Source organism: Esox lucius, chromosome 17 (genome assembly GCF_011004845.1).
Source record: "Esox lucius isolate fEsoLuc1 chromosome 17, fEsoLuc1.pri, whole genome shotgun sequence".
Taxonomy (NCBI): domain Eukaryota; kingdom Metazoa; phylum Chordata; class Actinopteri; order Esociformes; family Esocidae; genus Esox; species Esox lucius.
The window spans coordinates 37,785,069-37,811,710 of record NC_047585.1 but is presented as its reverse complement, the minus strand read 5'-3'; the positions used below and the strand labels follow the sequence as shown (position 1 = coordinate 37,811,710).

General features: G+C 45.0%; 1 protein-coding gene across 1 annotated transcript in view; it reads left to right on the top strand.

Moving 5' to 3' along the window:
- bsnb (bassoon (presynaptic cytomatrix protein) b) overlaps positions 1 to 26,642 on the top strand; it is a 102,861-nt gene that overhangs the window by 5,360 nt on the left and 70,859 nt on the right. Inside the window, exon 2 of the mRNA XM_034287431.1 lies at positions 4,697 to 5,087. Coding sequence (XP_034143322.1) covers positions 4,697 to 5,087 — 391 coding nt within the window. The remainder of the gene's footprint in view (positions 1 to 4,696; positions 5,088 to 26,642) is intronic.

The window sequence follows — 26,642 nt, the reverse complement described above, 5'->3', positions numbered from 1 at the left end:
ACGATTATGAAGGTGATTCTGCTTGTAGACTATGCACATACAAACAACATAGTACCAATACAGCTCATGGGATGGTAACGCATTGCTGATTGGACATACAATGATTTCTAGTGACTGATGAGCTAGATAGGCTTGTGCGTTTCGGTTATGGACAGTAGACTGTTAATGGCTGTACATGGGCCTACTATACACAGTGTACCTGCTGCACAAGCCCCGTTGACCTGTGTAGGTGAGCCAGCGCTGTTCTCTTGATCCTCACTGACATTTGGTATATGTAAGTGTAGTGATTCAGAGCCTAGCTCCCTGTCTCACTCTAGCTCCCTGTCTCTCTTTCTGCCTGCTTTCAAACAAACACACATACACGTGCATGTGAGCGCACACACACACACACACAGAAAGAGTTTGCTTGCTACTCACTCCACTAGCATTAGACTCAGGGCAACACTCACTGGAGAGGAGAGTACAGCGAATGGCTCCCTCCCTCCGCCTCCCTTAACCTCCCTTGGGAAATGTTTGCCTTTCCTACCTACAACCTACGCACAACCTTTCCACAACATTTCCTACGCACAGTTCTCCATGTGCACCAATCAGGAGTTGTTATTCAGACGGACCAGGCTATATTCAGATGGACCTGGCTATATTCAGACGGCCCAGGCTATATTCAGATGGACCAGGCAATATACAGATGGACCAGGCTATATACAGATGGGTACATACTGCAGTTCCCAGAGCTGTGGTGGTACTTGGCTGTGCTCACCAGATGAGTGAAGTTCTTAATTAAGACCTCAATAACCAGGTAAAGGGACTTAATTTACGTTTTAATTAGGAACGTCCCTCACCTGGTGAACACAGCCAAGTACTGGTGGACTTTTACTCTTTATTTTGTATTTTTAGTACACCTCTGGTAATTATTTTGCACACATAACGTATCTGATAACCCTCCTAATTGGTGCCCAACAGCTGATATTCTAGTGGTGTTTTATTCAACAAGGTTTCCAGTGCATTCATCTAAAGCCAACTCTTTACATTTGGTATACCTTTCATTTAAATTAGCATGACAGACTCCCACAGAACATATGGTTAAAAAAGGCTCAGATTGTTGGGGGTGAATTAACAAAAGGCCATCTAAATATACGCATTTGTCTCCTTTTCAGCAGCCGTTGATTGACTTAAAAACATGTTGTATACTCTTGAGGGCTGGAAAAGCACATAGAAATAACCAGAACAATAGTTTTGGAGAGCCTAACACACAAAACACATTGGCGAGCTGAAATTACATGTTGATTAATCCAGTTGCCATATTCAACTGTGCCATCAATCGATGGAAGTGGATAGAAGGTGCAACAGGGTTTCCTATGATCCGCCCATCTTCACGTATCATGTAACTGTGAACTGTGCACCAGACTCCACTTTTAACCGCTATGTGTGGTCAGCGTTCTCTAATGATTCACATTGGCGACAATTATTGCACAAAGTGCTTTGTTGCCTAGAAGTTTGTGGACACACCCCTACCACATCTTTATTTCTTCGATCTCCACAAAGGGAACCAGTCTGTCGCTGGCCTCTCACCACTCTGACGTTTCAGCAGAAGGGAATTCAGTTCCATTTAACTGCTTGCAGCTTTTAACAGACTGGCAGATGAAAGCATCTGAAAAGTTTATTTTTATTTATTTATAAACACTAAAGTGTTGCTGAGATCTTACTTTGACCTTTGCTACCCTACTTGTATCTTCTGGTTGTTTGGTTGAATATCTTTGGCAGGGGTTGTCCAGGTGGTCTAATATGTTTTTAATATCTTTATTTTTATATTTTTACTAAATTCAGTATTAGTTTTATCTATACATAAAGTCTGGTCAGCTCTTAATCAGTCTTCCTGTCTATCCATCTCACCTGACAACCATATTTTCCATCAACATGTGCCTGTCACATAATGACTGTGGGTCCTTCTTCGGACATCATACTTCGGGGTCCTAGACATAAAAGCCGTTGCCTTGAAAGCTGTGTCGGAGTGTGTGTTGTTTTATTTAATGCCTGACATTTGGGGTTAGTAAGGACCAAAGGGGTTTCCTCTCTAAAACAAACAGTTGTGAGAAGCATAACATTCTTTTTACTGTGAAATTGTTATTCATTGCCATCGTATCCCATTTCCACCCCAGTCGTCTATGATATTATACCCTTTTCCAAAATAGCTGCTGTTAGTTTGGATTTCATAGATATGTATTTGATGGGTCCAGAAGCCTAGCTCAGCTTAATTCATTTGGCTCATTATTACAGATTCTATTGCGGAAACGGCACAGCGCCAGGAAGACTTTGTCAAAGCGAGTTTTTGTCAAGCCTTTGTAGTGAACAGGTCTTAGGTGAACAGAATACATTGTGGAGAAAAGGGAGAGAGAGAGCAAGAGAGAGAGAGCGAGCAAACCATACAGAGAGTGAGAGAGACAGAGAAAGAGAGAAACTGGGTGATTTGAGCTGCTTTACAACCAGCTGCTCTGCTTAGCTTTTCCTCTGTCTTCTGTGACTCACTGTCACAAACAGTTCTATTTTAATTCTGTGTTCCCTCATTTCCATCTCTCTTTCCTTCCCTGGAAGTAATGGGTCGGCTGACAGTGGGCTGACTACTGACTGGGTCTCCGGATCCTTTGAAAGAAGACTGGAGCACCAAAACAAGGCCCGCGCAGCATTGTTGTTGTGGCAGAAAGCACAAAGCCAGGATCTATAATTGCTGTGGCTAATCCATGAGCCGACATCTGCAGGGCAGAATGGACAGAATTTTGAAGGAGAAATTAGTTTATTAGTGCTGCTGACGTCTGATAAATAAAACTTCTCATCTTTTCATTCCATTTCTTTCTCTGTTATTTTCTCTCTCTCTTCTCCTTTCCCCATCAACATTATTAGTCCACTGAGACAATTAACCAGAAAGGAATTATAGGAGCGTAGCAGACTTAATGGAGTTTACTACCCTGATGACATGCAGTAATGTGTACATGTATATTTGAACTAAAATCAAACCAAAACATGAACTGCAGTGAACTGCGAGTTTGACGAGGTGGGTGTTTGTGTTTGTGTGAGATGTTGTATAATGTAAGTTGTGTATGATATAGGTGGGTGTTTGTGTGTACTTGTGTGATGCAAAGGGTGTGTGAGGTATGTGGTGTGTGATGGAGAGGGTGTGTGATGTATGGGGTTTGTGATATAGTTGGTGTACTTGTGTGATGGAGAGTGTTTGTGATCTGGGTGGGTGTTTATGTGTACATGTGTGATGTAGGTTGTATTTGATGTAGGTTGTGTGTGATGGAGAGGGTATGTAATGTATGGGGTGGGTGATGTAGTTGGTGTGTGATGGACAGGATGTGTGATGGAAATGGTGTTTGATGTAAGTGGTGGGTGATGTAGGTGGGTGTTTGTGCATACTTGTGTGATAGACAGGCTGTGTGATGGAAATGGTGTGTGATGTAGGTGGAGGGTGATGTAGGTGGGTGTTTATGTGTACATGTGTGGAGGAAAGGGGGTATGTGATGTAGGTTGTGTGTGATGTAGAGGGTGTGTCATGTAGGTTGTGTGTGATGTAGGCTGTGTGTGATGTAGAGGGTGTGTCATGTAGGTTGTGTGGGATGTAGAGGGTGTGTGATGTAGGTTGTGTGTGATGTAGAGGGTGTGTCACATAGGTTGTGTGTGATGTAGAGGGTGTGTCACGTAGGTTGTGTGTGATGTAGAGGGTGTGTCATGTAGGTTGTGTGGGATGTAGAGGGTGTGTGATGTAGGTTGTGTGTGATGTAGAGGGTGTGTCACTTAGGTTGTGTGGGATGTAGAGGGTGTGTCACGTATGTTGTGTGTGATGTAGGCTGTGTGTGATGTAGAGGGTGTGTCATGTAGGTTGTGTGGGATGTAGAGGGTGTGTCACGTAGGTTGTGTGGGATGAAGAGGCTGTGTGATGTAGGTTGTGTGTGATGTAGAAGGTGTGTCACGTAGGTTGTGTGGGATTTAGAGGGTGTGTCACATATGTTGTGTGGGATGTAGAGGGTGTTTCATGTAGGTTGTGTGGGGTGTAGAGGGTGTGTGATGTATTTTTTCAGTTGTCTTCTGCTTCCTTCCATCTCCAGAACTCTTGGGAGACTGTGACTGTTGTGGCTCAAATGTCACTCTATTCCCTATAGAGTACACTACTGGCCATATTCAAGTAGTGCAATAAATAGGGAATAGGCTGACATTTCTGACACAGCAGCTTTTCTTTTACACAGCCATTGGGTCAGTAGGCTGAAATTGTGGAGGAGGCAGAGGAAGAAGTGAGGCAGAAAGGAAGAAAAAGTCACGCCTCTTTGTTTTTGAAGAGTGAAACACTGTTCTGTTCTGATATCACCAGCATGAAAGAGTGAAACTGTTCTGTTCTTATCTACCAACATGAACAATTTTAAACACTCATCCAGTGTTTCTGTTTTCAGGTGACCATATGAAATTGGGTACAGCAAGGCAAATGTTGTGCTTTGTGAAGCCTGTCATTCAAGATCGTTGGCCATATATGCTCATGTATTTGTGCATTAGACTGGTACAATGATCTGCAAGGCTGGTGTTGTGTGGCCAGGTTTCAGCTGGACATTAGACTACTTGGACAGCTTTTATTTGAAAGTGCAATGTCATTTGAAAGGTGTCAGTAAAGCTCCAGCCTCTCACCAGAGTCTAATGTGTCTGTCCTCCACAGCGTCTCTGGAAGACCCCCCCAGACAGACCCTGGTTCGGGCCCCAAGGCGGGGGTCCAGACTGGACCGGGGACAGGGGACCGTCTGGCCTCCCAGGGAGAGCAGCAGGGCCAGGGCCACATGGCCCGGAAGAACCTCCAGGTGGACGTGGGCAGCAGCAGGGCGGGGCGGTCCCCCTCAGCTTCTCCCGACCGGGGAGGCGTCACCCCCACTTCGCCCTACTCTGTGCCCCAGATCGCCCCCATGCCCAGCAGCAAGCTGTGCCCCGTGTGTAAGACGGCCGACCTGACAGGCACCACGGATGACAACCAACCCAACGCAAACACCTGCACCCAGTGCCGTTCCACGGTGTGCAACCAGTGTGGCTTTAACCCCAACCCACATCTCACTGAGGTAGGCTTCTCACTATGTGGGACAGGTATATAAAACACCATCGTACGCTGCTAGACAACATAGGCTACAAAACAGACTCAAGGAAAACTACGTTTGTATATTTTAATTATGGCTATATTATTTTCATGGATTTTATTTATTAGAATGTATGAATAGCTTGAACTTGTTAGGACCTCAAGAAATGGACCAGGGCATGTTGGGAGGACCAGGGGAGGACCAGGGCATTTTGGGAGGACCAGGGCATGTTGGGAGGACCGGGGGGAGGACTAGGGCATGTTGGGAGGACTGGGGGAGGACCAGGGAATGTTGGGAGGACCAGGGCATGTTGGGAGGACCAGGGGAGGACAAGGGGAGGACAAGGGGAGGATCAGAGGAGGACAAGGGTAAATTACCCAAAGCAGGATAATTAATCCATTCTGTTACTGGCCTCCTACCTGGGAATGCTCAGACTTTCAACCACACTTTGACTGGAGGGAGAGGGAGAGGAGATGGTTGGAAGGAGGTTCAGGTCAGGTTAGGGTAAGGTAAGGATTTGAGGTGTGGGTAAATAGTTATAAAAACATGGTGTTTGTGTGTGGTTGTATACGTGTCCGTGCGAGTGTGTGTGATTGAAGTGAGTAAGAGTGTATTGTATACAGTATGAGATGAGACTTGTTCTGAGACTGTTGGAGAGTACTTGAAAATATATTAAGTGAGAGTGGGTGTGTGCAGATATGTGTGTATAAGAGAGATGAGATGCCTGAGGCTTGAAATAAGACAGTGAAAAAGAGAGAGAGGCTAGAGAGAGAGAGTGGGATAGAGGGATAGAGAAAGAGGGATAGAGAGAGGGCTGGATAAAGAAAGGGATGGAGAGAGCTTAATAAAGACAGGGATAGAGAGAATGGAAGGAGTGCACGCACGGGAGGATCAAATGGATCGGGAGGAAAGAATAGTAATGAGAGAAATAGAATAGTGAGGGTAATAATAAAATGTTATTTGTCATATGCTTGGTTAACAACAGGTATAGACTGAGAGTGAAATTACTACTTACAGGCTTGTCCAAAAACACAGACTGAACTAAATAAGAAATTCAAGATAGAAAATAGTAACACAAGTAAAATATATACAGTGATGTGAATAACAGTAACAAGCAGAAAAGGCTTACTGATTTGAATTACAATGCACTCCAGTTGCTTCGTTAGGAGAGGGTTGGGATTGCAATACTGGGTTAAATTTCATGACAAAATGGTTGGTAGCTGTAAAAGAGTAAAATGTGTGGGGGCACTGGGTTTGTGTGTGGGGGCACTGGATTGGTGTGTGGGGGTACTAGGTTGGTGTGTGGGGGTACTGGGTTGGTGTGTGAGGGTACTGGTGGAGCGACTATCGCAGAGAGGTTCTTACGGAAACTACGTTAGTAGCCAACCATTCCTAAGAAACGGCGTAGCTCTCGTCTGGTAGTAGGTGCAGGGAAGTTAGTAATAGCTGAGACCTTGGCATCAAGTAGGCCACCAGGTCATCAATGTAGGCACTACAGTTAGGGACTCCATCTAACACCATGTTAACCAGCCTTTGGAAGATGGCTGGTGCGTTTCACATCCCAAAAGCCATGACAGGGTATTGCAGGAAGTTGCCTTGGGTCACAAAGGCTGAGATGTCAGAGGCACGTGGGTTTAATGGCACCTGCCAGTAACCTTTTAGAAGATCTAGCGTGGTTACATGAGTAGCATCACCAACAGTGTCAATACATTCGTCCAGTCTGGGCAACGGGTACGAGTCAGGCACTGTGACAGCATTGACCTTTCCATAATCCGTACATAGCCAGAAAGCACAGAGAACTCCATGGACTTGAACTTGGCATAGCCAGGTCATTCTCCAGCAAGTAATTTACTTTGTCCTTCATTATCTTCCATTTGGAAGCGTTGACCCGATATGCATGTTGCTTGATAGGGGCAGCATTTCCAACGTTAATGTCATGCTCTAACACGTTGGTGCGTGTAGGAACATCACTAAAAAGACAAGGAAAACTGTGTAACAGCCTCTCAATGTCATCTGCCTGTTGTTAAATGACCCAGACTAGACAGGAGTTGGGCAACCTAGCGCACTGCTGCTGAGTATTGCGCAACTCTAAACCATCTTCACCAGCTTCATTAACATGCGCGCCCACTATACCAGCAGTAGCAGTAGAGGAGACGGCAGTGTTGACCGGCTTCTCTGGACTGTCTTTCTGGGTGATGGGTCTGGTGTGGTGTGTCTTTAACATGTTAATGTGGCACACACGGAATTGGCGTGGAGTTTGTATCACATAATCAGTTTCACTTATTTTCTTTCCAATCACATAAGGACCTGAGAAACGTGCTGACAATGATGCTCCTGGTACTGGCAACAACACAAGAACTTGGTCACCTGGCCACAGAGGACGAGAAGCAGCATGTTTATCATAATGACGTTTCACACGTCTCTACGAGGATCACAGGGCTTCCTTTGCCAGCGCACAGGCCCCATGTAGGCACTCACAAAATCAACTCACGTTGTCTAATACATTGTCCTTTGCACACAATCCTTCTGATAAAAACTGATCCTTAAGGACTTTCATAGGTCCTCTGACGGTGTGTCCAAACACTTGTTCAGCCGGGCTGAACCTTAGGGATTCCTGTACCGTCTCACGGACTGCAAACAAAAGTAGAGGAACTCCCTCATCCCAATCCTTCTCTGATTCCAAACAATATTTACGGAGCATAAACTTCAGTGTCTTATGCCACCGTTCAAGCGCACTCTGAGACTCTAGGTCAGAGGTGTCAAACCGGTTCCACGGAGGGCCGACTGTCTGCAGGTTTTTGCTCTCTCCTTGTACTTGATTGGTTAATTAGGTCACTGATTGGTTAGTTTCTACCCTCACCTGGTTGTGTAGGTATGAACTAGGAACCAATTAATAAGAAAAACCAAAAACCTGCAGACACTCGGCCCTTTGTGGAACCGGTTTGACACCTGTGCTCTAGGTGATATGCGCTTGACACACGATGCGTTATTGACAAGGTCTTTAACACCTGTTTGAAAAGCTTAGAAAGGAAATTTGTACCTTGATCAGTTTGTACCACCGTAGGTAACCCAGATGTTGAAAATAATTTATCAATGTCTTGCTCACCACCGGAGCAGAAATTCCTTGCAGAGGGATGGCCTCTGGGTATCGTGTGGCCACACATAATCGTCAACAGAAACCAGTTACCAGCTTTTATTTTCGGTAATGGTCCAACACAGTCAACAACTACATGTTAGAAGGGTTTGCCTATGGCGGGTATGGGACAAAGAGGAACGGGAGGAATAACCTGGTTTGGTTTTCCAGTTACCTGACAGGTGTGGCATGTCTGACAGTACTGAGTCACATCCTGTTTTAAACCGGGCCAAAAGAAAATGTCGCAGCATCCAAACATAAGTTGGTGACTCCCAAATGACTGGACCTCTGGTGATCATGAGCAATGGATAAAACAGTTTGTCGAAAGGCTGTAGGAACCTCCATTTGGTAAATAGCATTCCAATCTCCACCGGCGTCACCATGGGATGTCCATTTGCGCATGAGGAGATTACCATCAATGAAGTATGCCATGTTTTTCTTCTTAAGTTCCTCCAATGAGACAACACTGGAAAAACATTTCGCAAGGCTTTTGTCACCCTTTTGGTTAGCAACCAGCTGCTCACGAGTTACTGGTAACTGTATTGCATCAGCAACACGGTCCACATTCTTCTATCTGTTCCTGGGCTGTTTGTCAGACCCCACCAGTTTACCAGAGGTAGCACACAAGCCATCCTCTTGATCAAACTCTCTTTGACAATTCTATCACGTCACCCATACGTCGTGCCTGAGCACGTGTGACGGCCCAAGCGGGGAACACATGTGGATTACTCTGTGCCAGCTCCTCCGAAAGAGACTGGTCTCTTTTATCCAATATCTCCAATATGGGTATTAACTTTCTAACGGCAATATTGTTGCCCATTACAAACGTCACCCCTTTTACTGGGAACATAGGACGTACTCCAACTCTGAACAATCCATTGACTAGCTCAGAGTGTACGTTCACAAAGTGCAATGGCACTGGTACAGTTCCCATTTCAATTCCCTGGACTAACACACTGGATCCACAGTATGTATTTTCAGAGAAGGGCAATATGTCAGATAGATGAATGACTGCGCCTCACCAGTATCTCTAAGGATCCTAACCGGACACTGAGACACATCGTTACCTGATAGGGAAACAAATCTTTCAAATATAAATGGTTCATAACTGCGATCTGGGACTGGGAACTTCCACGGTTACCACTAGGCACCTATTGTTTTTCTGACCTGACAGTATGAATTAACCCAACACCTGTTGGCGGCGTGGCGTGCAGAGGCGTCCCTTGTTTGCGTTTTAACAGGAAGCACTCATTAACCATATGTCCAGGCTGATGACAATAAAAGCATTGATGTACATCTTTCGGCCGAGTCTGATGTACTGTTGGTCGACTAGGGCTAGGAGCCAGTGGCTCCACAGCCCTACTCTCTGTACGAGCCGAGAATACGCTCTTGTGCGTCAACACGAATTTGTCTGCCAATACAGAAGCTTCCGATAGTGAGTGCACTTTCTGTTTGTTTAGGTAAACAATGTGTTCAGGTAAGCAATTTTTAAACTCTTCCAACAAGAGTAACTCCCGAAGAGAATTAAAATCAGTCACCTTACTAGCAGTGAGACATTTTTCAAACAGATTTGCGTTGTCTCTAACAAACTCCACGTAAGTCTGTGTAGATGAATTTTATGAGACCTACATTTCTGTCGATATGCCTCAGGAACAAGCTCATAGGCACGAAGAACAGTTGCTTTGACCACGTCATAATTGAAACTGTCTTGAAGAGGTAGCGCTGACAAAACCTCTTGGGCTTTGCCCATCACTTTACACTGGAGCAGTAAGCACCATACCTCTACAGGCCATTTAAACACACTAAAATAAGAGTCAACCTCTGACTCTCTGAACACTGGTACCAAGGTGATCTGTCTCCTAATATCAGAAGTAGTAGAAGACCCGGCTGGTGAGGATGGCTCACTAGCAGGCACAGCACGAGCAGAGGCTGACCTCTGTCTCTGCCTCCAGTTCTATCTTACGCAACTCTTGGTTAAGCTTATGCATCTCCAGTTCTTGATCAAGTCTATGTGTCTCCTGTTCTAGTTTACGTGTCTCCTGCTCTGCCTCAAGTTTATGAGTCTCCTGTTCTAGCCTACGCATCTCCTGTTCAGCCTCGGGTCTGCGCAACTCGAGTCTTGTTTGAGTTTGCACATCTCCAACTGGACAGTTTCTCGTCTGATCTGTGCTCTCTCTTCCGCCTCCACTTGGAGCCGTGTCGAACAGACATCCCTTCTGGCGTCACTGGCTGACAGCGGGGGGGGGGGGGGGGGGGGTTAAAACGGGGCAGTGTGGCTGGAGCCTTGGCCTCGCCCTCATCTTCAGACATGGACGGGCTTACAGGAGCAGCAGCCACATCCCAAACAGGAGCAGCAGGCTCAGGCAGCGGCAACACAAGCACCTGCTCCTCCAACAAAACCTCCAACACAAGATCTGACCTCCGCTTTAACTAAACTCTTCGGTACGAGAATGGAAAAATGGGCAGCCAGAGACTGTAGATCCACTTTACGGCATCTATCAAAATCCTCCAACGTGGGGTTAGTAAAAAAGGCATCCAAATCAGAAGTAGCCATCGTAAGCCAGCAACACAGGCCAACAAATACCGAACACTACACCAGCCGATCACACAATCACAGCTGCACAGTTCAACACTGAACTAGACACTTAAACCAAGGTGCATGAGTGGCATGGGTATCAATGAGATATCCCGGACGAGCCCCCACGTTATGTTACGAAATCTGTGGCTTTAGCAGTCTAGAGTGGATGGTACAGAGACCCGTAGCATAAATCTCATGCAAATTAGTGTAGTGTACATGAACAGTGAGAACAAACGACACAGACAACCAAAGCTACCATCAAACATAAAAGTTTTTTATAAACACACGGTCAAGGGGTAGAGGGAAAAGGGGCTGAGCTGGACCTAAGAAATGAAATAATATAGTCCAAACACCCCTAAACTGAACTTTCCTCAAGAACCACTTAACTGACTTCTAACCAATACAAAAATACAGTGGGTGGTCCACTCATTTCTAACTAGTGTTTTAAGAAGTTTTCCTACAGGTTGTGTATGCCCAAGGGCGACTTGCTAAAAAACACCTTTTCCCAGGGACACAGGGACAAACAAAAACACACAGGTTGAACAAGGACTAAACAGCAAACAAATGACTAGACAAAACACCACAGCAATGCATACTCACATGAAACAGGACAAAATTTGATATATGTGCTAAACTAAGGGATGTATGAATGAACAAAGTGTCTGTCTATCAAAAAGGGTATGTATCTCAAGAGTGTCTATGTCCATGTGGGGTAAAGCAAAAGAGTCTCTAGGGGAGAACCAATTGACTGGGTTTTTAAACCAGGGATTTGTGATGTGATTGGGTAAAGGATAAAAGGAACAGGTGGTGCAATTAGGAGGAGTGTCCACTGATTGGTCCACCTCATGACTGCCAGGTGGGAAACACCAACAAGCACAATCAGGAACATTAAGGACACCGGAGGAAACGGCAGGAGGGGAAAAACACAAACGCACATACAGGGTACCTGCATGCGTAACAGTTGGTGTGTGTATGTATGTGATGTGTGTGTGTTTGTAGTGTGTATGTGTGCAGCGTAAGTGTTTGTGTTATGTATGAGTTTAAGTGTGTTAATTGGTAGATCCTAATGTGTGTTTGCGTATAATCAATTAGCTTTTCTTTAGGCTGTTGGGCACAGTGGATATTAGCCTGGAACACCTTCCACTGGAAGTCGGCCTTGTGGGAGGGACTACTAAGTAACCTTTTTTCCTTTTTTCATTCTAGCCAATAACAATCCACTGAGACGCGACTCCAAATGCAGGCGGGACTCTGGCAGGAAATGTTTGTACTAGCAAATCCTGTACATTCCAAGTGATGAGAAACAAATATGCCCTACTTTCCAACTACTTGATGACCAAATTACATATCTTAGCTAGCTAGCTCTCAGCAAGATGAAGATGATTAACTACTCCCTTAATAATGTGGTACCATGAATAGTTGTCACGCTTGTTGAGGAAACTATCCGAATAAGAGGTGCAAACACCATCTGTCACTCTATCTCTTTATTGGCAAGATGTTCGACAGATACAATTATACAAGGGCAATACACTGTAGTAGATTTGCTGGTCTCAAACCTGAGGGGGATGTTCAAGGTTGTCTTGGAGTTGATTTTAAGGGGGAAAAAATACTTTATTTCAATCAATCAATAACATTTATTTATAAAGCCCTTTTTACATCAGCAGATGTCACAAAGTGCTTTTACAAAACTCCTGACCCCAAGGAGCAAACAACAGTTGTGTTGAATGTCAACAGGGTGAATGGCCATATCATCCACTTTCACTTTTACAAATTCTGACTACTGTCAGACAACTTCTGACTACTGGCAGACAAATTCTGACTACTGACTGCTTAGAAGAATGCAAAAGATGACATTGGAACCGTTTAATTCCCCCTGTCGCTAACTGCTCTTATGCTAACATTGAACAAAATGTTGGCCAGGCCTGGTGGACTAGAACTTTAGCATGATGCTAAGGCAAGGAAGCAACTACGTCCCTACTTGGGCTGCATATTGCAGGGTTGTTGTCTGACTAAACATTCCACTCAGTGTATTTGGTATAAAGTGCATCACACGATGCCCTCTCTAAAGAAGGAATGTAGCTGAACCCTTTGACGTAATTTTACGATACGGTATAATGTTGGCCAACGGACACGACAGCGTTGCTGTTGTATCTGCTGAATTTGAGCTATGCAATGTTAGCATCATTAGCTATTTTGTACTGACTTTGCCAGCTAATTACAACACTGCCATCTGTGTAGATAATGTTGATGACATTAGGATGAAGGCCACATCATTTTCTACTGAGTATTTGTCCACTTCTGCAATGTCAGGTTATTTCCCAGCCCCTATAGTGTCATTTAGACTAAGCTAATTAGCCTGTTTAAGCCAGTCATAAGTTAAAAGCCCTGTTTAACTGTTGACCATCATGGCTACACGGCCAAGTGACAGAGGTGCAATGAATGAATAGGGGACTGGCTTTCTCAAACAAAATCACAGTTCCTTGGTTGCTTTGAACTGCACCCAGTTCACACACTTGTGCTAGAACTGCATTAAAAACGTCTCCTGGAATAAGTGTGATAATCTGTGAGCCACACGGGGGAATATAAACAGCGGTGAACCAGATACGAACAGGGGAGGGCCTTGTGGGAGGCTGGTTGTTCAAGTTTGCAGACAATTTCTGCCAATTATTGGCTATGAAGGCCACTTTTCACGTAGTGTTCCTGGTAGCCATTTAATTATCATTTGGCTTGATCGTTCAATTGTCTTAAGTTATGTAGGCAAGCTATGCAGTTTCCTGTTGGTTCGAGATTGGAGCGCTGGTCCCACGGTGCAGTTGCCAAACCAAGCTGTGATATAGCCTGTTGAGATGCTCTTGATAGGACAGCTGTGGATTGTTTTTGAGGATGTGAGGGTCAACGCCAAAACCTTTTCAGCCTCCGAAAGGGGGAAGAGGCTCTGACTTGCTTTCATGTGATAGGTCTCCAGAAAAGAGACAACTGTTTCGTATCTTTCTCATCCAGTGTCTATTCCGTCTCCCAGTGAGAAAGAGACAGAGAGAGTGTGAGAGAGACAGAAACTATTAGAGAGAAACAGAGACAGAGGATATTTGAGTGTGTCTGAGAGATAGAAGGGAATCGATAGAGGCAGAGAGAGAGAGGGGCGGGGGGGGGAATCAATGGAGACAGAGAGGGTAAGTGACACAGAACAGAAAGAAGGAGAGCGTCAGTGGGTGTTGGTGTTTTTCAGCTGAGCCCTGGGTGGTTCCGCTTGGCCTGCCCCGTGAGAAAGCACAGGGCCACAAGATGTACCCTCTAACCCACTTACCGGATCTTTCTGTGTGGCACGGCACAAATCTACTTAGATTACAATGACATAACGTTGTCCATTTCACTTTTTTATTGTGGGGTATGATGAGGAAGATGAAGATGATCACTGTGATTATGATGAGGATGATGAAGCAATGGAAAGGAAGAGCAGGTAGACGGTAAACTGTTAAGTGAGGGGATATATTGTAAAGCCCTGGATAATTCAGGGATGACAGTGTAATAACACAGGAATGCTAGGCCTTTATTTACAGTAGCTATTTCTTTCAGGGGATGAATTCATTAGTATTGCGTGTCCGACGCAACCTTCATCACAGTAGCAAAGCCCATTGTGGCCGCGGTCGCTGGCAAGGGATGCGTCCCAGACGGCACCAAAATTCCTTATGTAGTGTACTGTTTTTTCATTTTTTATACTGTGGCCCTGGTCATAAATAGTGCACTGTACCGGGATTAGAGTGCCATTTGAGACACTGGCCGAGTGTTCAGTACAGCAGCCCTGTCATTGGCTTCCTCTCTCAGTTGATTCATGATAGGCCAGTGTGCCACCCTGATGCTGCAAGAATGGAACTCACTGGATGCGGCCCAAATGGCGCCACATTCCCTAGGTAGGGTGCTATGTCTGACCGGAACCCAGGTCAAGTAGTTCACTTTGGGATGCAGCCATTGTTAGTGTGAGAGTGAAGCCAAGGCTGCATAATAACAACATAATGACAGCCGTGCAGTTACAGTGACATTAACAGGGACCAGCATATGGCCACGAATATGCCATTAACCAATTGCAGAACTGTCAATCATCCATGCTCATTAAGTCATCTGAATTGGAAGTGAGTGCAGAGATTGTGTGTGTGTGTGTGTGTGTGTGTGTGTGACCATGAGTACACAAGCCTACCAGCCGTGTTGTTGTATGCGCGTGTGACTGTGAGTACACACGTATGTATTGCATTAGCATCAGACAGAACAGAGAGCTGCTGTGACAGACAGATATGAAGTCTTTCTTTTAAGTGAATGTGATGATGACAAGCTGGTCCTGTGTGGGTGAGTCAGGTGTTCTAGTGATAACATCCTCTGCTGTCTACAGGCATATCTTTTCCTTAGGGAGAGAAGGGATGACGGGGGGTGGTGGAAAGACAGAAATATATGGAGGGAGAAATTGAACGAGAGGGAGACTGAGAGGTGGGGGAAGCGATTGAGAGAGAGGGAGAAAAAGGAGAAAAAGGAGGGAGAGATTGAGAGACAAAAAGAAAGGGAGAGAATGAGAGAGAGGGAGGGGGGAGAGAGATTGAAAAAGAGAGAGAGAGAGAGACTGAGGGAGACTGAGAGAAGACTTTAGAGCTATATGAAGTGAGGTGGGAGTAACATGTAGATGTACTATAGGTAGAATGATATGCAGAAAGGGAAAGAGAGGAAATGGTTAGATTGTAGGAGAGGAGAGAGACAGAGGAAAAGAGAGAAACGGGAGAGAGAAAGTGTCTCAGACTCTCCAGTGGTCTCCCAGAAGCCACCATGCAGGGGAGGATCTGCCGTTCCATTGCCTCCTTTCTATTTATAGATCTCCCCTCTCTCCTTCTCCACTCACTCACTCCTTCTCTCATTTTCTCTTTCTTTCTTTTGCATTATCTCTCTCTCTTACTGCACTGATTTTTCTAGTACAAGAGCGAGTGGAGGGGAGGGTTGAGGAGGAACTATATATAAAGAGTTGAAGGTGGGGTGGGGAAAGAGGGATGAGATGGAGGGATGGAGCAAGGGGGGGTATGAACAGAAGAATAGAGTGAACGGGGAGATGGGATGGACACTGGATGAGAAAGATACGAAGCCTATCACATTATATATTTTCCATCGATAACCATTTGTTTAGGGATATTCAAGTAATTTCAATTAAACTGAATTGAATTGAGGCACAGAATAGCCTGGGGAGAAGAAAAGAAACAAAGAAAGAGCAAGAGACAGAGCAGATAATAAGGTGTAAATTCAATTACAGAGTAAGTCGATCAGTAAAATCAGACAGGTTTTATGCATAGTGTAAAGGCGTGGAGGACTGTCTGACAGTCATGAACAAATTACACAATTAGTCATTCGTAATTTAAACAATCAAAACCAACTCCCAGGAAAACCTGTTGGCTTTTGGATGAAAACGCATTTGAAGACTGCCTGGTTTCCAGACTGCATGAGCTGCAGCAACACTGATATGGTCTAAATTTGTCTCTGTTCCCTTTGTAGTAATATGACAAATTGTAGTGCAAGCCTAAGAAAAAGGTGCAGTGGTCTTTCAATTTTTTTCTGGAGCTGTATGTAGTGGATATTATATAGTTTTTTTTTCTACCAAGGACTCCAAAAAACCTTCCTAAAATTCTCTAAATCCTTCCAGAAATATCATGACAGGAAGATTCTCAGAAACAGCCATGAATAAAGCAGCAAATGCAGTATCTCCTAAACAAGATTTGTGTCAAATCTAGATATTTGTGTTGTTGGAATTTTGCAACCCCACAACCAAAACAGAGTCAGATCAGACTACAGTCGAGTTGTGTTGAGGGAGTCTTCCCCAGTCAGCAAACTGGCCGTAAGTGGGTCGAGCATTCCACTGAGAGACAACACACAGACTGTTTCAGACTGAAGAACCAAAATACAACCACCAGATACAGCGTGTAAGGGGATGTTTTATGTTTGTTTGTTTATTTGTTTATTTCTCAAAACTTTCTGTGTACTATTTTGTACATTTCTAAACGAGACAACTTCTTTCTTCTCGGGCAGTGATAGGGTCCTCTCCTTTGAACAGTAGCGTTGTTGTACAGTGCTGGTGACAGGCATGTGTCTCTGACACGGTCGACTCTTTGAAAAGGACCGAAGATGTTTCCCGACCTCTTTGGCAGAGGGGGCACGAACCCCGTCAGATAACACCTGCCCCTTACTGTTACAAGCCATGGAGATGGAGTCTACACAATCCGGTGAGACTGGTGCAGCATAGAGCACCTACCCCCGAGATGGCTCTGCGAATCAGACATGTATGTATGTACGAAATGTCCTTTCAGGACACAGAGCGTGTCCTGACATTCAGGTAAATTAGAGCTACACATTCAGGTAAATCAGGGCTCTACATTCCAGTAAATGGCTTCAAATTTGGGTAAATCAGGGCTCAACATTCAGGTAAATCAGGGCTTAACATTCAGGTAAATCAGAGCTTGACGTTCAGGTAAATCAGGGCTCAATATTCAGGTAGATCAGAGTTTGATATTAAGATAAATCAGAGCTTAACATTCAGGTTAATCAGGGCTTGATGTTCAGGTAAATCAGGGCCCGACATTCAGGTAAATTGGACTTTGACATTCAGGTAAATCAGGGCTCAACATTCAGATAGATCAGGGCTTGACGTTCAGGTAGATCAGAGCTTGACATTAAGATAAATCAGAGCTTGACATTCAGGTAAATCAGGGCTTGATGTTCAGGTAGATCAGGGCTCGGCGTTTAGGTAAATCAGAGCTTGACATTAAGGTAAATCAGAGCTCGACATTCAGATAAACCAGGGCTTGACATTCAGGTAAATCAGAGCTCGACATTCAGATGAATCAGAGCTCGACGTTCAGATAAATCAGAGCTTGACGTTCAGATAAATCAGGGCTCGATTTTCAGGTAAATTTGCATCTGGTACGCTGGACTGGTGCCAATTAAAAGCTACAGGTCCAGATGAAAAATACTATCCTTACCAGGAAGCAAATTATGTGCACATTATTTGAATAGCTGGTTGTTTGATCTTTTCTTTTCTGCTGAGCAGGGATTGTACAAAATTTGGCAAGTAAAATGAAAGTACTATAAAGTGCTTTCCTCATTACTACTTTATAGTCTTTATAGTCTCCCTTTACAATGTATGCAAAAAGTTTTGCATGGGGATCTACACTCACAGATTTGACCTGGTTTTTGATCTTCCTCACTTAGAAATAAAGCAGAAATGACTGAATTGAAACTGAAGCTAGTGTCCGTTTGATCTGTTTGATGAGTGTTTGCTTCATGTAGGCTTGACAACAGTCGCCATGGCTGCGGGGCAGGGCAGACCTCAGTGTGTTGTCTCTGGCACGAATGACACAGTTTGACAAAATGGGGGTTTGAAGATATTATGTAATTGTGGTAGGTTTTTGGTGAGAGTTAGTCACTCCAGAATCACTGGAATGGATAAGAGAATCTGACAAATGATTTAAATGCAAATTACCAAAATGTATTCAGTTTTAACAATAGAATACAGTACATGTTTCTGACTCATATTGCACATCCCGTTCTCCATTTTAAAGCAGAGAAGCAGTATTCAGTTCAGTTTTACCTAGATCATTTTTATTCAGCCTTCCCAATGGACTTATGGTGTGTTTATTCTAATAAGGAACATATAACATGGTTCCAGAAGAAATCATTTTTCCTTATATTGGGGGCTTGTATTAAGAGTGTTTTCTGGTGAATGTTATGAATGTCACTTTAGTTTGTGCCATCCTGTAGTGCAACAAATCACCCTTAATGAACAACTGGTTTAGGCCACATCTGGAAGCATGTCATGATGTTAGGGCACATTCAATATTAAGTGTAACATAAAGTTATAGATGCTTTTATTGTGACACATGTATGCATATGTAGGCTCGATAAAAGCTTGATTACATAACAGATTGACTGTTTCTGTTGTCTTTATAATCAAACAGCATGTAGCTCAGACTCCCATAGATAGCCACAAGAGACGCCACCCTCGGTCTGCATGGGGATAGAGGAGGAATGTCCTGGGGCTAGCGTGGGATGAATGTATCTGAAGAAAAACTGATAAATGTTCAGTGTTTGAGGATACACTAAGGGGAGTGTATGAGTGTACACTATTGGTACTCCTAGTACCTTGTTTTTCGAACCACTGCTTTACAGGGATGGTATGAGAGTAGTCACTATAGGGAGTGTATGAGAGTACTCACAATAGAGAGTGTATGAGTATTCACTATAGGGAGTGTATGAGAGTACTCACAATAGAGAGTGTATGAGTATTCACTATAGGGAGTGTATGAGATTAGTCACTATAGGGAATGTGTGAGTATTCACTATAGGGAGTGTATGAGAGTAGTCACTATAGGGAGTGTATGAGTATTCAGTATAGGGAATGTACAGTATGAGTATTCACTATAGGGTGTGTATGAGTACTTACTACAGGGAGTGTATGAATATCAACTGTAGGGAGTGTATGAGTATTCACTGTAGGGAGTGTATGAATATTCACTGTAGGGAGTGTATGAATATCAACTGTAGGGAATGTATGAGTATTCACTGTAGGGAGTGTATGAGTATTCACTATAGGACGTGTATGAGTATTCACTATAGGGAGTGTATGAGTACTTACTGCAGGGAGTGTATGAATATTCACTAACGGTGGTTAGTCTTATATCCAACACATCGCTTGCTGAATGAAGTTCTGACACTGACTATATAGGAGTCATCCCAGGGGGTCGCCCCCCTTCCCACAGCCCTTGGGCAAAATCTCAGCAGAACAAACAACAAATAGATTAACAGAGCCCTCTGTCTCTCTGACCTGGCCCTCAGACCTGTTAATTACTTACTTGGTTGCCTCAGGACACAGCAAGATCCCTTTCATAGATTGTGGGCCATAAACAAAGGCCTGTTCATTGTTATTTTGTCATGTATCAAATGTAAGTTTCCACAGATGTCACTAAGGTTAGTCGATGAGTCATGTGTGATGTCTTTCTGCAGTAGTCTATAGATCTGCATGATGTGGCCCACTACACTCTAGTTACAGTGCTGGTGTTCAACTGCATATAGTTCTGTTAGTAAAGTAACGTTTATTAGGCCCATGAATCCTGGCGTAGGCAGCAGCTCTACTCTTCATGGGGTCTACTGGGCTCTATCCACTGGGCTCTATCCACTGGGCTCTATCCCCTGAGCTCTATACACTGGGCTCTACCCACTGAACTCTATCCACTGGGCTCTACCCACTGAACTCTATCCACTGGGCTCTATCCACTGAACTCTTTCCACCGGGCTCTATCCACTGGGTTCTGTACACTGGGTTCTGTACACTGTGCTCTATCCACTGGGTTCTGTACACTGGGCTCTGTACACTGGGCTCTATCCACTGGGTTCTGTACACTGGGTTCTGTACACTGGGCTCTATCCACTGGGTTCTGTACACTGGGCTCTATCCTCTGGGTTCTGTACACTGCGTTCTGTACACTGGGCTCTGTACACTGGGCTCTATCCACTGGGTTCTGTACACTGGGTTCTGTACACTGGGCTCTATCCACTGGGTTCTGTACACTGGGTTCTGTACACTGGGCTCTATCCACTGGGCTCTATACACCCCAACAGTAGTAAAGCCATCTGGGATTTGCCTCACTTGGTCCAGCAGTCTTTCCAGACTTTCCTATAAAATAAAGCATAACATTTTTAAAAAGAAAGGTAGCTGGTTTGAATACCATTGCAGCGGATGTTTAATATATGTCATCATAAGGCCTTAGCTCTAATTGCTCCTGTGCGTCACTCTGGGTAGGAACATCTGCTAAATTACTGAAATGTAAATCTAAAACATTTTCTGGCTGTCCTGAAAACTCCTCTCACTCAGCATGCTACAAACTCGCCTAGGGATACTCAACCTTTGTCCAAGCACTGACTTGTGCTCACCTAGGTCATCGGCTAGAAGGATAGTGCCATGTTGTCTGACTACAGCGCCGCGACTTGGGCTCATCCCAAAATGGAAGGGCCTGATGGAGAATTGCCCTGAGTGGCATTCAAACCTGTTGTGGTGCAGCACACAACAATAATAGTCTTGGGGCCACGATGGACAAGGGCAATGCGAGCATGACCCAATCCAAGACAAACCAGATAAAAGTTGTTTCACTTAAAGGTTGAATCTGCATACCATGGGGTACGTTTTGACTCAAAATACCCAGCTTAGCATTGCCTTTTGTGTGACAACCACCTCACAGGCAGAAGAGTAGTTAGCAGTATTAGAAAAAGAAGCGTTTTTCACTCAACACCCGTCAGAGAAAGTTCAGTAAGTGGACAATTAAGCAGTATCCAAGAAGCCAGTATCATCTTTTATCATGCTCGATTAAAGATGCGTGAATAGTTCTGCACTGTTTATCAGAATCACAGAAGTGATGGTTTGGACTGGTTTTTATTGCTCCTGGAAGGTAATTTGTTTTCCAGACGTGATTGTGTAGGTGGTTCAGTAGATGTGCCTAATGTGTTGTACTGAGTGATCAACCAAAGGGAAACATACAGGTTTTGAACAGGCTGCCAGCCACGGACAGATCGACAGCTCTGGACAGGGTAGGAGCAAAAGTGTGTGTGAGAATGTATCAGTGTGTTTAGGTGTCTATGTGTGTGTGTCTCTGTGTGTTTGGCAGTCTATGTGTGTATCTGTATGTGTGTGTGTGTGTTTGTGTGTGTGAGAGTTTGCTTCCTGGTGCTTACAGTACAGGCATTTGCCTTTGTGTGTAAGCTCTGTCTTTGATTCTGTGTCACCTTTGGGGAATGATCCGACACACAGAATCTGCCTGACTTCACATCCCGAGCCTCACCTTACACGAACTGAACATTCCTTGTCTTCCTTGACCTAGACAAACTGTCCATGGATCACTTTGAAGTTTCATATCTCACTTGAGGAGAATTTGCCCATTCCTCACCAAGCTTGAAGGCTCAATTTATTTAGAGCGCAGAGCTCTTCATACTTCAAATTAACAGTTCCACGGCCTCTAACTGGAACCTAACACTTGGTCCAATCCTGTGTAGCACAACTATTTAATTTTGTTTATACCAGGCACCAGACATGCATGATGTTTCCTCCTTAAGGGAATGCTTAGCACTTTACTCTCCAAATATGACTGTAGCACTGTAACTAAAAATGTTTTCCTCTCATGGGGGGTGGGGGGGTCAGTCCTTTCGTCCATCGCTCCATGTTTGTATCTGGGAGTGGTTACACAGTTTGAGAAACTTTGACATAGGGGAGGACAGCTCGTAGAGTACAGACGAGTTTGAGAGACTTTGACGTAGGGGAGGACAGCACGTAGTAACGGACGAGTTTGAGAGACTTTGACGTAGGGGAGGACAGCTCGTAGTAACGGACGAGTTTGAGAGATTTTGACGTAGGGGAGGACAGCTCGTAGTAACGGATGAGTTTGAGAGACTTTGACGTAGGGGAGGACAGCTCGTAGTAACGGACGAGTTTGAGAGACTTTGACGTAGTGGAGGACAGCTCGTAGTAACGGATGAGTTTGAGAGACTTTGACGTAGGGGAGGACAGCTCGTAGTAACAGACGAGTTTGAGAGACTTTGACGTAGTGGAGGACAGCTCGTAGTAACGGACGAGTTTGAGAGACTTTGACGTAGGGGAGGACAGCTCGTAGTAACAGACGAGTTTGAGAGACTTTAATGTAGGGGAGGACAGCTCGTAGTAACGGACGAGTATGGGAGACTTTAACGTAGGGGAGGACAGCTCAGTCTGCTGGGCATGGTTCCTCCATCTGGCTACTGCCTGCCCGTCTATGACTGCCTCTGTCTGCTCAGCTGTTCCAGAAAGTACCACTGCTTTTGCCCCTCCCAGCCGTGTTTGTCCGTCGCTGACCCGCTAAACCATTTCATCATGTGTCCGTTGCATCCCAAATCATACTGTACTCGCCACCAAGTGCACTGCGTTAGACTGAAGCCAGGTCAAAAGTAGTGTGCCTTGTAGGGAATAGGGTGTCCGTCTGTAAGCTGTGGTCATGATCGCTCTGTCAGGGGGTCAATGGGAACAAGCCAGTGTGTTTCTCAGTCAGCCAGTGTGGGTTGTGTGTGTGTGGGTGTGTGTGTGAGTGGCAGACTGAGACCTGATCGTGTTTTGGTTCAGTGTGGCGACCAGCGGAGTGATGGGAGTAAACAAAGGCAAAGGGAGTGGGGAGATGAAGGAAATCCTGGTTGAAACTTTATTAACATATTTGTTTTCCGCTGGTGTTAAGACAGTGTGTGTAGTATGACAGGAGGAGAGCCAGTAAGAGACTGTATAGATCCTCTCATCTACAGACTCCTCAGTGCTGTAGGATTCCAATTGTAAACCCACAAACATGCACTCTCTCTAGCTCTTTCTCTCTCCCGCATGCACACATACACACACTACACACACACACACACACACACACACACACATACACACACCACACTCGCAGACACACATACAAACATACACACACACACACACACACACACACAAACACATTCACACACATTGAAAAACACACACATTCTCTGCCTCCTTAAAGCATTGATGCCTGAAGCTCTGCTGTGTAATTTGTGTTTCAATCAATGGCAGGAGGTGACAGGATGTCGCACACACACATGCACACACACACACACACACAGTACCAGCAAATTCTTGAGTAAGCAAATGGATGGTGAGACAGTTTGACGAGAGAAAAATAAAGATTAAATTGGCAGACGAGGGAGGGATGAAGACAAGGATGAGTGGTGCAGACGTAAAGGAAGATCCAGCTAGAGGGCAGGGGAGAGGTTGACGGCCGACCGTTGCTGGTTTCTGCCTTATTCATAAAACAGATCAGATTTCAGAAAGATCCCCAGATTGAACAGGCTAAGGCAGAAAGAGAGAGAGTGTGTGTGTGAGAGAGAAAGAGAGGTTGGTAAACAGGCTCTGGCACTTCACGAGGTTTAACATTGTTTTCTTTAACAATGCTACGAACGGATGACAAGGGGGACCGAGAGAAACAATCAGGAAGATAGAGAGGCTCCTATCTGGGCGTGATTAAGACATGATTTGGTCCAGGCCCTGGCCTGTTCATTTCCTCTTTTCCCTGGAGTCCGAAGTGGTTCTGACAGCTCCCTGTATCCCAGCGGTTGACCCCGCCCCCTTGCGGTTCATTGACACTATATAATGGAAGGTTTTTGGAAAATGGGGAGGAGCTCTGCTGTCTTTTAGGAGAAGCCATTGGGTTGCCAGGATGGAGAAAAGATTTGCCTTGGCTCCTAGGGGTCTTCTCACACCCAGCACTGAGAAAGAGACGGAGCCCACACTCCCACACACACACACACACACACACCCCTCCACACACCTCAACACGCACAAACACACACCACACACACCCACAGTCCCACACACACACAAACCACATTGGCTGACTGAGAAACACACTGGCTTGTTCCCACTGACCCCCTGACAGAGTGATCATGACAACAGCTGTATACAGTGGAAAGGGAAACCTGTCCTCCTCAGTAACATGTGGAACATCCATTACAAGGAACCCCGCAAGAGCACAAGACCTCAGAACGTTCCCCTCCTCTCAGACCTCTCCGTGACTAACTCTGTTAAGCGCTACCTCGGGAACCTCAGGCCGTTTCAAATGGTAACTCACGCTGTTCGCCTACAAATGTAATATTCTCCTCGTTCCCCCGGGTGACATGATGAGGTCTGCCCAGGCATCCTTCACCGTTCATGCGGAGAGAGGGGTTCTACAGATCTGCTGCCGTTCTGCTACCAGCTGTCTGCGGGCATCTGTCGGGAGCTGGAATGTGTCCGACTTCTTTATGGCTGGCTGTCAAATGACCCCCAACGCTATGGAGCGCTAGTTCATCGGGGCCCTGGACAAAAGCAGTACAATACATTCATACATTTTTCCATGTTTGATTCATTACGCTGACGCATTAATGAAGCGTGCATCAGCCGTTGCATACGTTATCTGTCCACCCGCATTGTATGTAGCATGCAGGATGCATTGTCCGATGCATACATTTGATACCTGCAATACTTCACCGTTGTATGGGTTATATGTGGGAGGAGAGGGGATTAGTCCGCCAGTGGGAAGGTAGAGTTAATTAGGGTTAAGTTGGCCATGATTGACAATCCCCTGGGGTTAACACCCCTATGACCGCCAAGGGCCATGGGATCATTAGTGACCACATAGAGTCAGGACACCTGTTTAAAAGACAGCTCTATATGCAGGGCAATGTTCCCCTCACATGCCTTGGCGCATGGGGATCTTGTCTATAGAGCTGAGGGGAAGTGAGAGGGTGCCTCTTACTGGTCCTCAAGTAGCAGCAGGCTTCAAGACAGGGAAATAAATTCAGGATATTGCGCTAGTTTTTGAGCTGGTCCTTTCAGCCCCCTTGTCTTTAACAGCAGATGCACACCATGTTTGACAGGACGGTTAATCACTGTCCCACGTCCCATGACATCATCACTCACGCTGAGGCGTTTCCAGGGAGCCGTCAGGGCGGAGGGCCATCACGCCGTCTGATGGGGACAACAGATGTCAGATACGGAACAGATCAAGAGCGCTCTGGACGCAATGTCACAACACAGCCATGTCAGCCTGGCTTTAGTTGGACATGCTAGGTAACTTTGTTTGTGAGAGATACTCTGTATGCGGTTGTGTTGAAGGTCTCTACGATGAAAGATTTGTGCTTTTCAAGGTGGTAGAAGTATTTTGAAATACCTTCAGAGCAATAACACATGGGAAAAATAACTGAGTGCTTTTTGTGAGCAATGATCAATAGAGGCTGGTACAGAATGGCTGGATGGAAAAAAACATCAAGACAAGATTCATTACATCTCAGCACAAATGAGAAACTTAATGAAGTAAGGACAGACACATTTACTTGCAATCAATGGCACAGACAGCATACAGACAATAAATGAAATATTTAGTCCATAAATGATGTCCTCTGAAATCATGCTTTGGTGATGAAATGAAACCAGAATGTATGGGATGATAGTGCCTTTCTTTCCCAACACAGAGAGTGATGGATGTATGTGTGTAAGTGTGTGTATGTGTGTATATATGGATTTGTAGGTGCCTGTATACAGCATAGAATGAGTAAGCTTTATTAGTGAAACTGCTAAGGGCCACTTCCTCCCGCATGGCTTATTTCCAAAGGTCAGAGGTGAACACCTGCGTGTCCCTCGATCTTCTAATGCCATTCTTTCTTTTCTGTAATGTAAAAGCCATGACACTAATGTTGGCTTTGTTTGTGTGTGTGTGTGTGTGTGTGTGTGTGGCAACAGCAGCTGTCAAATCACCAGGATGGCAATTATCAATCAGGGATATGGGCTGGGCCTCCAAAGGATCATCGCTGTCACCTTACAATGTCTGCCTGACATAGAGGGAGGGAAAGACAAAGAGAGATTGAGAGAAGGTGAAAAAGAAAGAAGGGGCAGAGAGAGGGTACAGAGAGATGGCGACATGAAAGACAAAGGAAGAAAAACGAGGCGAGTGTGGGTGAGAATAAACAGCGTGAGAGCGGATGATGGATACAAAGGTAAAGGAGCAGAGATGGAGAAGGTGCTGGAGGCTCGTAAAGCAGGGATAATCAGGGGGAGGCATCGTGTTTTATTAAAGAAGCCCCAGGTTCAGTTAATCCCATACGTCTGCGAACTGCAAATATCATCATTTATCACAACTCCTGTTTACCAACAAGATGATGGTGGAGAGGCGACCATTCGTATGAAGCATTCCAGAGGCGAAAGGATGATAGAATCTGTTTGCCTTTAAGATCTCTCAATGAATAATATGTGACT